The sequence below is a fragment of the Vicugna pacos genome, chromosome 12 (genome assembly GCF_048564905.1).
Source record: "Vicugna pacos chromosome 12, VicPac4, whole genome shotgun sequence".
NCBI classification, from domain to species: domain Eukaryota; kingdom Metazoa; phylum Chordata; class Mammalia; order Artiodactyla; family Camelidae; genus Vicugna; species Vicugna pacos.
Window position 1 is genome coordinate 21,639,608 of NC_132998.1, and position 17,440 is coordinate 21,657,047.

Genomic DNA, 17,440 nt, shown 5'->3' on the forward strand with positions numbered 1-17,440 from the left:
GGAATAGATTGACTTTGTAATTAAAAGTTCACATGTGTATGTAACTCAGAGCCAAGCTGAATCCTAGCATCAGACTGTGTCATGAGGACTTGGTCTCTTCATAATGCTCAGTCCTGCTTTTCTCTGATACCTATTTACTTTCAGTCAAGCTCCTTCCTGGCAGCCACAGGATAGCTGCTGGCATTCCTAGACTCACAGCTTTGGAAGCTCAGTGGAAAGAAAGACTTTCTTTCCTGATAGTTTTAGCAAAGACTTCTGGGTTGACGTTTTTTTTTTAAATTGAAATATAGTTGATTTACAGTGTTGTGTTAAATTTCTGGTATACAGCATAGTGATTCAGATATATGTGTATTAATATTATTTCTTTTCATATTTTTCATTGTAAGTCATTACAAGATACTGAATATAGATAGTTCCCTGTGCTGTACAGTAGGACCTTGTTTTCTGAGTTGATTCTTATCTAACTCACTTAAATGCTACCATATGGCCACTTCTAATCAATCATAATCAACAAACCTGACTGCTGTGACCATCTATGCACAGGGAGTTGAGTTAGAGTGGGGATCCTGTTAGGCAAAAATTTTAATGTCTACTATATACCCTAAAAACTGTTAAAGACAAGCAGTTACCCCAGTGTCTGTCATATAGGCAAGAATGTATTTTTTAAAACTGCTTGAAATTCCATAATTGAGCCTATTTAAGCATATTTTAAAATTCAGTGAAAGGATGAGAGAATAAATGTCCTTCCATTTTTTTTTTCAATATCTAGTTTTATTATTCAAAGATTTTTTCCTAGTTGAATTGGCACTAATTGATTACTGGATGGTTATAGTAATTTTCCTTCCTAAAGAAGTACACTACAAAAGATACATAAATTCAACAAAAGAAATTATGTGTTGAAGTGACATATTAAAAGAACATTAATGACCCTGAAATTAAACCATTATCTTATCCTCATGACCACCTAGTTCCAATCAACTGATCTCAACTGGATAGTCATTTATAAACAATGTTAGAATGTGTTTGGAAAAGTGAGGAAACTTGGGAAGGAGAGAATCAAAGAAAATAATCAGTAAGCTAACATAAAATTACTGTAACTCCTGATTCATTGACAAGTAATAGTAAACTAAGGTTACCTGGCTTTCTGAAAAGTAGGCTTTTTTTTTTCAGTTAATCTGTTCTGATAATAGTATTAGCAGTCCCTTTGATTTGTTGGTAAATATTGTAGTTTTGTACAAAGGTAAAATATAACATATTCACTCTTCAAGTAACTTTTTTCACTACTATTTTAGGGGCCTTCAAGTTCTACTTACCCCTGTTCTTGCAAACATCCTTGAGGCAGATCAGGAAAAGTGTTGGGGTTTTGACCAGTTTTTTGCAGAAACTAGTGATATACTTCACCGAATGATAATTCATGTATTTTCGCTACAACAAATGACAGCTCATAAGATTTATATTCATAGCTACAATACGTAAGTACTTCTTTATAGTTTTTCCTTTATTATAATGTTGTGTTATGTAATAATTACATATCTTCATAAATCAGGAGAGGAAATACAGAAAAGATACCTCAGCTTCACCAAAGGTCCTCACTTCCTGCTTAGAAAATTATGTTGAATACTTAGTAAATTCCTTTTCACTTGTCTTTGGAGTAAAAGGATTAATATTCTAATTTTCTAAAATTTACAGATAAATCAGCTTGTTCTTAAACTGCAAGTTTTACAAGACTGTTTTCATTTCTGGGGGAAGGTATAGCTCAGTGGTAGAGTGCGTGCCTAGCATGCGTGAGGTCCTGGGTTCAATCCTCAGTACCTCCATTAAATAAATAAATAAACCTAATTACCCCCCAACCCCCCAAAAAGTTAAAAACTGCAGTCATTTCTGTGCCTTCTCTCAAATTACATAATCACATAACCACAAATAGCATTTACTAATAAATCAGCCAGGTTTTATTAAGAGTATTATCCTGCTACTTAAAAAATATTAAAGCAAGAGTCTTCTTATAGATAGTTAATGTGTTATTATTTGCATATGTGGCATTTTTGACTGCTGGGGAAATAATCATTTGTTTTAGCAAAAAAAAAAATCCACATTACACTCATATGAAAGAAAATCTACCTATGTGAATAATAATAAAAAATCTACCTCTGTGATAAAACTACGTATAACTAAATACACCCTTACATGTGAAACTAGGGAAATCTGAATAAGATAGGTGGACTATATCAGAATCAATATGCTGATTGCAATAGTATACTGTTTAAGCAAGATGTTACCATTTGGGGAAACTGGGTGAACGGTATATGGCATCTCTCTCTATAATTTATTATAACTGCACGTGAATCTATAATACTCTCAAAATAAAATATTTTTTAAAATGAAAGGGGAAAGAAAAATACACCCATTCTATATGCCTTAGTTTCTTTTTTGAGAAGATAGCAGTTTTGGTGCCTCATAAAACTAAAATAGAGACTTTCACTGGTGATTATTAAGGACTAAATCAGTTAGATGGAATATCAACTTAGATATTTTTGCCTTATATCTATATCTAATATAATACAAGCATTCAATATAATGTAAATGTAATGAATAAAATAATATTATAACAACATTAAGTTAAAATGATTTGGGTTCTTAAAAGCCTGGATAGATAACGTATCATAGGTGTGGGCCACTGTTTCATTTTAAGAGTATACATGAACATAAAAAGGCCACCCAAGCTGAGCAGGAAATCACAGCAGAGGCTTTTTGGCAGAGACAAGTCAAATGTTGCTGCTGAAACATTTCTTTGATTTCATGGGATCTATTTAGGGAGAATCTACCTTTTTTCTCAAAATGTCATTTTGAGAATACCTGATTTTATTAATTCATTTACAAACATTTTATAGTCACATGGTAAGTATTGTTCTCAGTTATTTATATATTTAAGTTATTTAATCCTCACAACAGTTCTGTGAGGTGGGGACTGTTATTCCCATTTTAGAGATGAGGAAACTCAGCATAGAGGAGTTAAGTAACTTAATATAGTACAACAAGTAAGTGGAAGAACTGGAATTTGAACCCCGCTGTTCTGATTCCAGAGTCAGTGCTCTTAAACTCCTTGCCATGGGCTCCTCATTATTAAATATTAAGAGTCCTATATGCTGCACATATCCATTATAGGTGTCCAGACATAAAAATATTTTAGCATTGATTGCTGTCTAGACAAGTTATGTGGGATTTTCAGTGTAATAGACTTCATAGTATCCATAGCAACAAAGCAGCATTTCTATGGGCTGCCCATGACCCAAAGTATCCCTGAGAAGTGGATGTTGTGGCACTCATCAAAAAAAAAAAATTTTACCTCTTCTTTTATTCCAATTGTATTGTCCTTTTGGATTTTTCTCACACAGTGCTACCGTATTTCATGAACTGGTGTATAAACAAACCAAAATTATTTCTTCAAATCAAGAACTTATATATGAAGGGCGACGTTTAGTTCTAGAACCTGGAAGACTGGCACAGCATTTCCCCAAAACTACTGAGGAAAATCCTGTCTTTGTAGTAAGCCGGGAACCTCTGAGTACCATTGGATTGATATATGAAAAAAGTAAGTTGGAATTTTTCTTGCTGTTCTGACTAGCCATTAAAAAAAACCTACAAAAATTGTCATCTTCATAAAGTTGATTGATGATAATGTTAATGTAGAACTTTCATAAACATAAAAATTTTGTAAACTAGTTGTATGAGAGTAGTAGTTGAATTAAATATAAATAGTCTTGGTGGCAACAAAATTTGACCTTAAATATTTTGTTTATAAAGTGGTAGTTTGTAATAGGTGTTTTACTATAGCTCTCTGCTTTTAGTATTTTACTAACACTCAAAATAACCTTTTGTGTCATAAATTTCAGGAAGTATTTATTGTGTCCAGGGTGAATAAGACACTTTGCCAGGCTTTCGAGTCTAAGGAAAATTAGATCTGCATTTGGAAATCTTTTAAATTATTCTAGTGGTGAAAAAAAAATTTACCCAGATTTTTACTGTTTCTATTTGGATCTTTGGGATTTGCTTTGGAGTTAAAGGGAAGCATTGAGCTTTTTATGTTGGAATATATTTAAGGAAAAAAATGAAATATTGCAGGTAATTTGTTAGTAATTTGTTAAAAAAATGAGCATTCTTTTTCAAGTGGTTTTTTTTAACCTGGGAAAGAACATTAAAAGAGTTTTACCACTAATGTTTAATTTAGAGGTAATTTAGAGATTAATGTTTAATTTAGAGATTGATATATAAAGGATAAAATAATTCATAATTTTTTATTTCTGCTTTTAATTATTTTACTTCACATTTCAGTTTTCCTACCTAAAGTACATCCACGATATGATTTAGATGGGGATGCCAGCATGGCTAAGGTTAGTATTTATTAATTTACTATTTGAACATCTGAATTAAAATTATCTTATCAATAGTAGAAGCAATAAAAAAATCTTTGTATATGCCTATATAATTTAGGTAATTATTTATTTAGATAATTATCCATTGCAAATTATTTTGTGTTCTTTCTTTATATCCTTTTTTGAACTTAGACAAAAAAATTTTCTCCATTGAGACAGTGCATGTTTACATTATTATGTTAAGGGTGAAATATTTATTGCAATTGTATCTATCCTTAGCTTTTAGAAATTAGTAGCTTTATTGTGTTTTTAATTATGAAAGCACAAAAGCTTGAAAATTTTTATGTGACAGTTTTTCTTACCCTGTACCAGAGTTAGTACCAAATATTGACATTGTGTATTTCTTCATTAGGCGATAACAGGAGTTGTGTGTTATGCCTGTAGGATTGCCAGTACCTTGCTGCTTTATCAGGAATTAATGCGAAAGGGGATACGATGGTTGATGTAAGTAATGGATTGAAATTTGAAAACTGACCTTCACATAGGCCTCATGAAATAACTGGTAATCATTGATCATTGGTGCTTTACTTCTTCAGACTAGGTTAGGGTCACATGCATGATGCTACTATATAATACATTTGTTTCACATTTAGTTTACAAAACATTTAGCTACTGTTTTTTCATTTGATTCCTACCAAAATTTTATGAGACAGAGAGGACAAATCATCCCACACTGTATGATGTGATGGCAAATGAATTCCTTTTCCAAGGACCTTGATTTGGCTGTAATTTCACTTTCATGGAAGACTTTGGCATTGTTACAATTTAGTACAACCTGTACTTCTTTAGGGTTTATGTCCTCAGAATCTTCCTCCATTTCCTGCCCTTTTCTTGGATTAAGTATACACAAAACTTTTTTAACAGAATCATTGAGATATAATTCACACACTGTATAATTCACTTATTTTTAAAGTGTGTAGCTCATTGATTTTATTTGTACATTCACAGAATTGTACAGTCATTCTCACTAATTTTAGAGTATTTTTCATCCCCCAAGGAAACCCTGCACCCATTAGTAGCCACTCACTGTTTCCCCCATAACTTCCTAGCCCTGCATAACCTCTAATATACTTTCTGCCTCTACAGATTTGCCTTTTCTAGACATTTCACGTATGTGAAATCATACAAAATTAGTACACATTCACCTTGATAGGCAATTTAAAAGCTAATTTTTAAACTAAATCACTTAATATAGTTACTCTAGGTCAGAATATTGATCATCTAAGTATTCTCCCCCTGAAAGTGACCCTAAGAAATGGATGAATACGGTGTGATTTGTCATCTTTCCATTTGATACAAGTGGAGAATAAATGGTTCCTTTTAAGAATCATGCCTCTAGGCCTATACAGCATCATTTGAAGCTTTTGAGTTTTGTACACACATAGTAAATGGCCTCATGTTCTCTAGACTCATAGAGCTCTTAGGCTGTAATTCTTGGGACAGTTTATCTTTATCCACCTCACACTTGGCCTTCCCTTCTCACAAAAACATGTATGAAGCATTTCATCATTCTTGTTCTGCTGCTGCTGCTTCTAAGAAGAAAAAGGAATAAAGCTCTTTTTTTTTCTGTCACCCTTTTGTTAAACCTGTACGTTTATGCTTAAAATTTTTTTTCGTGTTCACATGTCCAGTTTGTAAGCCTATGCTTCTCTCTTTCCATTAAGAAGCTTCTTTGTTCTTATGGAATGGTTTCTGGAAAAATCTAAGGGTTGACTCCATTTGTTTTCATAACATTGTTACTAACAGCTCTTGTTTTCTCTTGCTGCTGTTTCTCCCCTAGTCACTGCTCCATGAAGCTTTTATTCCTTTTCTTATTAGCTTTTAGTTCAATATGTCATGAGAAGATAGTGGGTTTTTAAAAAATTTTTAATTGAAGTATAGTCAGTTACAATGTGTCAGTTTCTGGTGTATGGCACAGTGTGCCAATCGTGCATATACATATATATTCGTTTTCGTGAGAAAGTAGTTTTTAATGTAGACCGCTGTAGGCAAACTTTTATTTTTCAGTCAGTAAATATTTTAGACTTTGTGGGTCACATAAGCTCTCTTCTTTGTTTTCATGTTGTTTTTACAACCTTTAGAAATGTAAGTACCATTCTTAGCAGAAACAAGCATCAGACCTTAATTTGTTGACCCTTGATATAGATCAAAAGCCTTCAATTATATACTATGTCATCTTGCTTCTTCAGAGATCATATTAATTGATTTAAAGTATAAACTGGACAACAGTCTACTATGAGCAATAAAAATTAATTCTGGTGGTATAAAATGTAATGCTATTCAGCTTATTTGTGTCCTTGTAGATTAGTTTTTATTCCTTAATATAATTTTAATACCTTAGATTTTTAAACTGTTAACCTAATAAGTGGTAATGGTTTGTGCCCTGGATAGGTATAAGGCTCACAGAGATGCTTTCAATAGTAAAAAGTAAATTGGCTTTCATAGTATATCAGTACTATTAAGTTTGTCTGAACAGAAAGCAGTACAGCATTGTAATTATTGAAAGACAAGAGGAAACAAATATCTCTTAAATAAACTAATGAGAATGTTACTATTTTTTAGAGAACTAGTTAAAGATGATTATAATGAAACTGTTCACAAAAAGACGGAAGTTGTGATCACATTGGATTTCTGCATCAGAAACATTGAAAAAACTGTGAAAGTGTGAGTAGGTTACTTCCTTACTAATGGTGGTTAAAATGTTAACTATTTTTCCATTTCTGTTCAATTTGTTTAGTTACCCTTGGCATAATATAGCATGCTATGCAAGTGTTTCTACTAAGGGACAACCTTAGATTAAGTCACTTCCTCACAAAGGCAAAAATGCCAGTCGTCTCAGTAAGAAATGAGTACCATCTCTTTGGTGGAATTTTCTCCTTTCCTTTGAAAAGGAAAAGGAATTTGAAATAGAAACATCTCATTTTTTTCACCTTGCAAAGCAGACAGCTCTGAATAGGAAAATATAAAACTTGTAATCAAAGGAAGTAGGAAGAGGCATTCTAGAACCTTATTTTGGTAGTATTTTTAGAATTTTGGCATTACTTTTAGTTTTCTCTTACTTATTAATCTTAACCATAAGAATGCCTTTTGAAACAGAATGATATTTTAAACTGCCTTCTTTCTAGGCTATACTATTTTGTACTGCACAGGAAATAGAATAAATGAAATTAGTATATACTGTTGACCTCCATTAATTCTGAAATCTAGTATTTTTCCTGTTATCCTGGTATGACTATTTGAAATAAAGTTGGCTTTTATAGTTTATCTCTTAATCTACAGATTTGTAAGTAGATATATATGAAATTCCTTCCTTACAGAGATACCCAGTTTTCTTGGAATCTGTTACTTGTAGGCTTTGCATTCCATATTCTGTTCTTTTTTTTTTTTTTTCCTCTAGGGAAGTAATTAGGTACATTTATTTATTTTTTAATGGAGGCACTGGGAATTGAATCCAGGACCTTGTGCATGCTAGGCAGGCACTCTATCACTGAGCTATATCCTCCCCCTCAATATTTCTATTCTTAAAGGGTTACAATAAAAAATTTTTTATAAGACATCTTTTAAAATCTATGCTCATTTAAAATTTTATGCTCATTTAATTTTTCTGTACTTGTTTTTCATACAGATATGAAAAGTTGATGAAGATCAACCTAGAAGCAGCAGAGTTAGGTGAAATTTCAGACATACACACCAAATTGTTGAGAGTAAGTATCTACAAGATTATGACTATCATGGGCTCATAATCTGTTCCTTTGCTGGCAAGATTAGATCTGAACTTTCCTGGGGAGATGATGTACCTAAAGATCTCCAGAGAACGAGTAATCTTTTCCCAACCTAAGGAACTGTTTACAATTATTTAAACACCCTTACTGCCATGGAATTCTTTATGACATTTCTAAAAGCCTACTTTGCGTTAAGGCTATTTTTCTCTCCATCTTCCTTTCTCTCCCTCCCTCTCTCTCCTTAAAATCCGTAATGCTCTTGTCTTGCTTCTGTGACAGTTAATTCAAGCTCATGAATGTAATTTAACATGCAGAGTGCTTAAACTTGTTTAGAAATAGATGCAAGTTAGGAAGATACCAGATCTTTTCTAAAATGAAAAGTAAGGAAAGAAAAGATTTGGTTTCCTCAAGTCAGGGAATCATTTTTTTAACTGAAAAAAAAAAAAAAAAAGAAATTAGGACATAAGTCTCTATTCTGCTGAAAAATACAGTAGCATTTCAGGTAGTCTCTGGATCTCTTATTAAAATGTAGAAAAGCATGAAATTATGTATTGAGAGCTGGTTACTAATCTCAGATCTGCCTCTAATTACCTAGCTATTCCTGCCTGGCTGCTTAAGCAGGGACTTCAGTTCTTTGCATCCTTGCTTTCTTCTTTAAAATGGGCAGTTCCTACTCTGCTTATCTCACAGGTTATTGTACCAATTAAATGAGATAAATAAAAATTCTGTACTGCTGCAAGCTTTTAGCATTGGAAGTATTCTTCATGAAATGAATGTTAAGGGGAAAGGCAAAAGGACTTGATGTGATATCCCTTTTCTCTTTCTGACCTTAGGCTGATTTTTAGTTGTTTCTTTTCCTCAGTTTTAGATCTAGAACAGTGGTCTTCAAAATGAGTCATAAACAACTAATAGTTTGTAAAGCTTAGTGCATTGCAATTAGCAATGTTTTTAAATGAAACAGATGTCAGAATGTATCACATATAATGAGGAAATTACTGTTCCATGAAACTTTGAGTTTAGTTACGTATATACATTTAAATAATACTGAGGTAAAACAAACTGAATTTCTTACTGTAGGTCGTGATCAAAAATGTTTGAAAAATGTTGCTATGGAATAAACAGGTTAAAAGTCAGAGAAACAAGAAACAGTCTTCCCCAGTATTTGTCTGTATTTAAGTATAGGCAGTCATAGCATTGTAAATGTTTTCTGTTCTTTTTCTGCTTTTGTCTTAGAACTTGATTTACCAGTTCATAGTCCTAATAGACTTTCCAGGGTCAATTCATTTGAGCACTTTGAATGGAAATTGTATGTTTCCTTTAGGGAGCCCAAAGTATTTCTCATTTTTATGATATTTTTGTGAAGATTTAGATTTCCTAGGAGAATTGAAGCACAGATGATTAAATAGCTTGTCACCCTGGAGTCATGGGAAATCAGGGCTTCAATTTCAGGCTATTTATTTTTCACTGTATTTCATTGTTTTTCCTCATACATGTTGAGTTGCTGTGGCTCCTTTCCTAATGGAGATCCTAAAATTTTTTCCCACCATAAAAAATTTGTAAGTTAGAAAAGTTGCCACATGTCCTCATGACTCAAAAAATGACTATTTAAAAGTTCTGCTATAAACAGAAACTAAGCTGTACACCAGAAACTAGCACAACATTGTAAATTAACAATACTTCAATTTTTAAAAAGTTCTGTTCATTGTCCTGCAGCAGTGATTCTCGGAGTAGTTCTTGGAACAGCAGCCTCAGCCTCACATGGGAGCTTGTTAGAAATGTGCATTTTGGGGCCCCACCCTTTGAATCAGAAACTCTGATGGTAGGGCCCAGCAATTAATGTTTTAAGCCTCCAGATGATTCTGATGCTGCTAAAATTTTGGCAACCATTGTTTTTGTTGTCTCTTTTTATGTATATTGTTAAATGATTGTTACCCTATGAACATACAGTTATTTTTATTTTTTGTATGACATTAAAGTCATTTTCCAGTTTTGTTTTTGGGTTAAACTACTTTTTAAATAGACATAATATTGCAGCCAATTGATTTATTAATGGTTTTACTTATTGCCCCCTTAATGTTGGTACTTCATGCTCCTTGCAGTTTCTCACACTTTTATGTAATGCTGTAAAAAAATAACTTTGTCCATAAACTATTTTCCATATTTTGGAAGGATAAGGTCATGCATTCTTTTTTTTTTTTTTAACTTTTTTTATTGAGTTATAGTCATTTTACAATGTTGTGTCAAATTCCAGTGTAGAGCACAATTTTTCAGTTATACATGAACATATATATATTCATTGTCACATTTTTTTTTCACTGAGAGCTACCACAAGATCTTGTATGTATTTCCCTATGCTATACAGTATAATCTTGTTTATCTATTCTACATACGCCTGTCAGTATCTACAAATTTTGAACTCTCAGTCTGTCCCTTCCCACCCAAAGTCATGCATTCTTAACATTAATGTTAAACAAGAAGACATAAACCATGAAAAGCAAGATATATATTTGACTATAGAAGAATTTAAGATCTCTGTATGTCAAAAAAAATGTTAAAAAATAAATAGATTGAGAAAATGAAATAGTGGGTTTTTTAAATAAAAGTAGCTCATACAAATGCATACGGAAAACATTAGATCTGCGATAAATAGACAAAGAACATTTAGAAATGATTTTAAAATGAATAGATCTAATTGAAACACCTGAAAAAAAAATTCAACCTCAATAATAATAGAAAATTGCATTCTGTAATAACAGTAAAATACCACTTTTGTCTCTCATTACCAAGACTTAAAAAACTATGTAATAGCCATGCTAACAAGAGTGCAGTGAAAGGGCACGCTTGTTGATTACTAGTAGCAGCGTGAACTGCCACTTAAAACTTTATTTGAAAAGCAGTAGTATGTATCAGAACCCTTGACGTATTCAAACATATTTATCCTTCAAGTCTAACCTTCATCTTTTCTTTAAAAGTTTTACAGATGCTCAGTTCTGTGGTAGAAAAGTGATAAATTTACTAAGCTTGAAATGAACAGGATCCTTAGATAAGATTTCATTTTTTGTTTTTAAGAGGAGTTACTATTCTTTGGCCTCTAAACAAAGCATTATTTTGCATACCCACATTTATACTTAGGACTATGCTAATGGTTCTATTTGATTTTCATGTAGAGTACTACCCATATTTTGTAGATAAACAGAAGCTTAATTGTTGAAAGTATTTTGTATGTTTTTTTTAAAAAGGATATTTGGCGTAAGCAGTGTTTTATAAGTGTACTAATACTCATATTTTATTATCATATTGTACTTTTGGTCGAATACAACCTAAGAAACTGTCCTTATATTTAAAGATAAAAATAATTATTCTGATGTTGAGTGGAAGTAATCTGCAAAAGAAGTATTATTCAGACTTTAGACTCTGTTGGCATTGTGATTCTCATTTCTGATATTTGGTGATCTGGATCTGAACCCATTGGTTTTATTTAGCTTTCCAGTTCTCAGGGAACAATAGAAACCAGTCTTCAGGATATTGAAAGCAAACTATCTCCAGGTGGATTGCTGGCAGATACATGGACCCATCAAGAAGGCACTCATCCAAAAGATAGACAGTAGGTTATAACTTCATTGGTAGTTTCTGCAATTATTATTAAATGTACTTTTTCACATTGGCTCCATTAATTTATTTGGATTTTTCTTCTTTAAATAGTGTAGAAAAGCTACAAGTCCTGTTAAATTGCATCACAGAGATTTACTATCAGTTCAAAAAAGACAAAGCAGAACGTAGTAAGTAAAATTTGTCACTTGTTAATCTAATGAGTCAGCCCTACTGGTTGTAATTCAGTTGAATTCATTTTGTGTATTTGTAGGTTTGACTACTTAAGTTACTCTGTAAGGAAAGAGGTTGAATATATTAAAAATTATTCTTAAAACCAACCTTTTGAGTATTTCAAATCAGGGATCATGAATTTCCAAACTTCTAGATGTCACACATGTAACAGAAAGGAATAAGATTGGCTGGTAGAGACTGAGGAGAACTAGAAAGGAGACCCCCATCTGAAGGGGAGGCCCCTACTCAGATTCATCTGATTATTTCCCCAGTCTTCCTAGATCTCAAGAGAAGCTAGAAATGCAGACTTTATTAGAAATATCCTGACTTTTAAATGTTGACAGTTAATTTTTTTAATGTTTGAACCATACAGACCAAATAAAAGCATTTGTAGGCTGTGTCTACCCATGGGGCACAAATTTGTGACATCTGCTTTAAACTCAGTCTTTTTGAAGTAATAATCTCAAAAGAAAAAATATTGTGTGACATTTTATGATTCTGCATTTTCAGAAGTAATATATATTCTTATTTTTAGGATTAGCTTATAATGAAGAACAAATCCACAAATTTGATAAGTAAGTATCCAGATTATTTAATAATTATTTTTGGTTATGTTATTAATGCAATTCTTCTTAAAGTTGGAATTAATCACAGTGAAAAATACATTTTAATCCTGACTTTATAGAATTGTTACTGTATGTGCACATATTTGAGGCCCACCCGTCTGGCCCCTGGTTGAGAGGTTACTGAGAAGGGAGAATGAGGAAGCAGTCTTCCTCTGCCTCATGTGCTCTGATTGCAGAAGGACAGATAATAGAGAACGTGGGCCAGGGCAGACTTAACCACCGTCTTAACCTTAACCTCATTCGATAAATATTTTTTGACCATTCTCCACTGTGAACCTTCTCTTTCTGCTCTTGCTGCTATAATGTCTATCTTAATCATTACTGGAAACATAAATTTCATATACTTGAAAATTCTTTAATATTGGAAATAGAAACAGTGACGTTGGTTTAAGCCTCTAATTATTTCTAAATTGCAGGCAAAAACTGTATTATCATGCAACAAAAGCTATGACCCACTTTACAGATGAATGTGTTAAAAAATATGAGGCATTTTTGGATAAGTCAGAAGAATGGATGAGGTAAGTAGACTTTTGGGGGAGTGATTGGTTGTTGACTGCACAACACACAATTTAATGCATGTTGTATGTTTTAAGTTAGAATAATATTTTATTAGACTGCTTATTAATTGGTCCTTTTTGGTTTTCAGAAAGATGCTTCATCTTAGGAAACAGTTATTATCCCTAACTAATCAGTGTTTTGATATTGAAGAAGAAGTTTCAAAATATCAAGATTATACGAATGAGGTACAGCTTCAAAACTGTCTAGAAAAAAAACCTTTTTCCTATTAGGAAAAATTAAAATAAAATTCTTCTCTGTTTATATCTGATAATGTTTGAGAAGAGAGAAATAGGATATTAATATGCCTGTATTCAGCTCTGCTTGGCCCATCTGTGATATGTATTTTGAGCTGAGTTTTAAGAACTTAGATATTTTATGATTAAAAACATCTAATAGACCATTTTTATCATCTGTAAGAAAAGTTTTTTTTAAAAGAGTTTTGATTTTAAGTATTGTATCATTGATGGTTTTAAAATTAAAACTTAAAGCTATAAAGGGCTAATTAAAACCTGTAACTTTTTAAAATTGTAATATAGTCAGTTTACAATGTGTCGATTTCTGATGTACAGCATAATGTTTCAGTCATATATATACACGTACATATATTACTTTTCATATTCTTTTCCATTATAGGTAACTACAAGATATTGAGCAAAGTTCCCTGTGCTATACAGTAGAAATTTATTTATCTATTTTATATATAGTAGTTAGTATCTGTAAATCTCAGACTCAGACCAGTTTATCCCTTCCCATACCCTTTTCCCCCTGGAAACCACAAATTTGTTTTTTATAAAACCTATTAACATTTGATGTATGATCTATAGTGAGTATTTTGTTCTGTGATTGATATGGGATTTTTTTGTTTTGCTTTGCTTTGTTTGATGTTTTAGTTACAAGAAACTTTGCCACAGAAAATGTTTGCAGCCTCCAGTGGGATCAAACATACCATGACCCCAATTTATCCGTGTTCTAACACATTAGTAGAAATGACTCTTGGGTAAGAAATTTAGTATTTTGTAACTTAATGTTTCCATTTGTTTTTATTTCATTTTGTGATCTTGCTGTTTTATTTTGAAATGTTTTATATTTGTTATGAATACTTTTGCTAATATTTAATGACTTATGTCAGGTTTTAGTTCTCTAGACTGACCTAAATATAATTCTAAAACCCTTTCATACTTTTTTTGAGCAAAGGTACTTATTTGTCTTTATTTTGAATATTATAGTATGAAGAAATTAAAGGAAGAAATGGAAGGGGTAGTTAAAGAACTTGCTGAAAATAATCACATTTTAGAAAGGTGAGTAATGCAAAAATCCTTCTGCCCCGGTGATTATGTATACATTTAAATACCTATACATACATCTGTACTTGGACCTGCCTGTCTTCCTATAGCAGTATGTTCAGCAGTGGGAAAGGAATATTAAGCCAGAACCCTTAGATTTTATGAATTTCGTGGTGCTTTTTAATGTGTCTGGGGTTGTTTGGATAAAGACAAGTCAGCTGTGATTGATTCCATTTTATAGACTCACTGGTTAATAGAATTGTTTGAATCTGTCTGTGAAAACAAAAATCTTTTGCACAGTATTTTTCAAAACATTTTCTCATCAGGACCATAATCTTCAGTTTTGGAATCAGAGTTGCTAATGAGATGCCAGCACTCTGACTAGTGCTGTGTAACTCCCAGAGCCCTCTGCACACCTCCTTGCACATGAGTGCCATCTGCTTACGGAGTTCTTGGAGGAGCCAGGTGTCTGCTGGCCTCCAGAATCCTCAGAGATCAAGGAGAAAGAGCGTTGCAAACCGTGCAGAGCCTATAAAGCCACTTTTGGTGGCTATTTCCTTATCCAGGTTGCTCAGAGAAGTTGAGTCCTGTTTGGCTTGGGAGTAGATGCCTTCCCTTTCAAGCCCTTAAGGGCTTCTCCACAGCTTCTGTCACCCCTAAAATGCTCATGCAGATGTTTCACACCTGTGTAGCATTTTGTACACTTGCAGGGCATTTTCACACTGCATGACCGCACTGAATGTGCCTTCCAGCCTTGTACGGGCAGAGCAGATAGTCTGTCCGTGTTCTACACGTACTGAAACTCATACCTGAGGAGATGAACTGGAGCTGGACCCCAGCCTCCTGTCTCCTCCCATCAGCTTCTCCCCACCAGCCCTATTCTCAAATAAAAAGACCAAACAGAGGTTCCTGAAGCTTGGAAAGATTTACTCTCAGGAGGTCACATGATTTTCGAGTTACGTGCAGAAAGTTTACCAGACACTTCTGTAGGATTGTCAGGTTTTTTTTTTAATGAATTTAATGAATTGTTACAATTTTTTCAAACAACATACAATTGTAAAAATTGAAATAAAAGACTCCACCTGCCCTTTCTCATACCTCCCCACCCCCACAGAAGTAATCACTATTAATAGTGCATGTGTGTTTTAAAGGAATGGAATCATTCTGTTCATACTGGTTTAGTCTTACTTTCTTCACTTAAGGCTGTATATGAACGGTACTTTTTCATATCCTACATATAGCTGTATTTTTCTCATTTTCAACAGCGGCCAGGTATTCCAATATATAGACCTACTGTGGCTATTTAGTGCATCCCTATTTGTTGGGCACTTAAGTTGTTTCTGACTTTTCACAGTTACAAACCATGGTTCAGTGAACATACTTATGTGTATATCTTCATATATTTGTGTAAGAATTTTTGAAGAGTTGATTTCTAGATGTTTCTAGATGTGGAGTGTTGGGTCAACAAAGGGTGTGCATATTTAACTTGATAGGTGGTGTTAGTTTATTCTTTAAAAATTTTTTTTTACACTTCTTTCCTGAAAGATATTCTCCTTTCTTTTTCATTGACATATAATCAGTTAACAGTGTTCTGTTAATTTCTGGTGTATGGCATAGCAATTCATTTGTGTGTGTGTGTGTGTGTGTGTGTGTATCCATGTCCATATATATATATATTTCTTTTCATATTCTTTTTCATTACAGGCCATTACAAGGTAGTTTATTCTTCAAAAGGCTTTGTTTATAGTCCCATTTGCAACACTGAATGTTACCAGTTTTTTAAATATTTGCCAATTTGTTGAGTAAAAACTGATATCTTGTTTTAATTTGCATTTCTTTGGTTAATAGTGATGTCAGACATCTTTTTATATGTTTTATATGTTTATTCAATTTTTTTTCTGTGAGTTGCCTGTTAGGTTTTAAAGTCTTTTCCCTTTTGGTTTATAGCAACTACATAGTAATTGTCTAACTCTATAACTTTTTACATATGCATTCAGTCTACAGTTTCTTTACAACTTTAGCTAAATCCTAAATTTATCCTGTAAAGCTAAAGATTAGAAAGTAGGAGAGACTATTAAAATACGGTTCACAAAATTTTATATTGAATCAACTATGTTTTCTGGAATAAAATCCCCATTTCCCAAAGCATGTCCAGTAGCTTGTGTTTTATTTGCAGGTTCGACAGTGTATGGGTAATCAGACATGGCAGCATCATAACTTAAATGTTAAGTGACCACTGAAGGATTTATGCCAGAGCTAGTCCTTGTGCACTGTCTCCATGTGGATATCTATCACTTCAGATTTTTTTATATCTAAAATCTCTTAACATCATCCTTCCCAGCTGTTTCCCCTCTAATTTCCTCATCTTCTTCCCCTTTCTCCTACTCCAGTAAACATAAATTACTTCAGGCATGTACTCTTCTTTACTCCCTTCATCAAGTTTGTAATCTTCCTTCAGAATGTTTCCTTATTCCCCCTCATCAGCCTCATTTAGATCTCCTTTCCCCTCACTTGTGAGCCATGGTAATAATCTACCACCTACTTCCTTAACCAGCTCTTCCCATCTGTTATGGGTTTTACAACCAAAACAATCTTCCTAAATACTGATCTAATCATCCCACTCCCTTGGCTCAAAAATTTCTAAACTGTTACCTAAAACATGAAGTCTGAATTCATACTTGAGGAGGGTGGGTTTAGCTCTAGTGGTAGAGTGCATGCCTAGCATGATTGGTCCTGGGTTCAATTCCCAGTACCGCCATAAAAAATACATAAATTATATAAATAAATAAACCTAATTACCTCCCATGCCCCTCCTCCCCAAAAAGCCAAAAAAAAAAAAGAATTCAAAGAATATATACACACACACACACACATACATACATACATACATACATACATACATACATACTTGAATTGAAAGAGTATAATAGTCTGGCCCCAGCCAATTCACCCAACCTTATTTCCCACTGTTCCCCAAAATAACAGTCTCTTCTAGTAAG

The 17,440-nt window shown here is 33.0% G+C and overlaps 1 protein-coding gene across 2 annotated transcripts in view; it reads left to right on the forward strand.

Annotated features, from left to right (window-relative positions):
• The window catches only part of TBK1 (TANK binding kinase 1), a 67,965-nt gene that overhangs the window by 21,217 nt on the left and 29,308 nt on the right, over positions 1 to 17,440 (forward strand). For both annotated transcript variants that reach the window (XM_031683111.2, XM_072973007.1), the window contains exons 8-20: positions 1,293 to 1,472; positions 3,393 to 3,589; positions 4,330 to 4,388; positions 4,783 to 4,874; positions 6,993 to 7,094; positions 8,056 to 8,134; positions 11,635 to 11,756; positions 11,855 to 11,931; positions 12,510 to 12,549; positions 13,017 to 13,118; positions 13,247 to 13,343; positions 14,049 to 14,155; positions 14,385 to 14,456. In XM_031683111.2, coding sequence (XP_031538971.1) covers positions 1,293 to 1,472; positions 3,393 to 3,589; positions 4,330 to 4,388; positions 4,783 to 4,874; positions 6,993 to 7,094; positions 8,056 to 8,134; positions 11,635 to 11,756; positions 11,855 to 11,931; positions 12,510 to 12,549; positions 13,017 to 13,118; positions 13,247 to 13,343; positions 14,049 to 14,155; positions 14,385 to 14,456 — 1,326 coding nt within the window. The remainder of the gene's footprint in view (positions 1 to 1,292; positions 1,473 to 3,392; positions 3,590 to 4,329; positions 4,389 to 4,782; positions 4,875 to 6,992; positions 7,095 to 8,055; positions 8,135 to 11,634; positions 11,757 to 11,854; positions 11,932 to 12,509; positions 12,550 to 13,016; positions 13,119 to 13,246; positions 13,344 to 14,048; positions 14,156 to 14,384; positions 14,457 to 17,440) is intronic.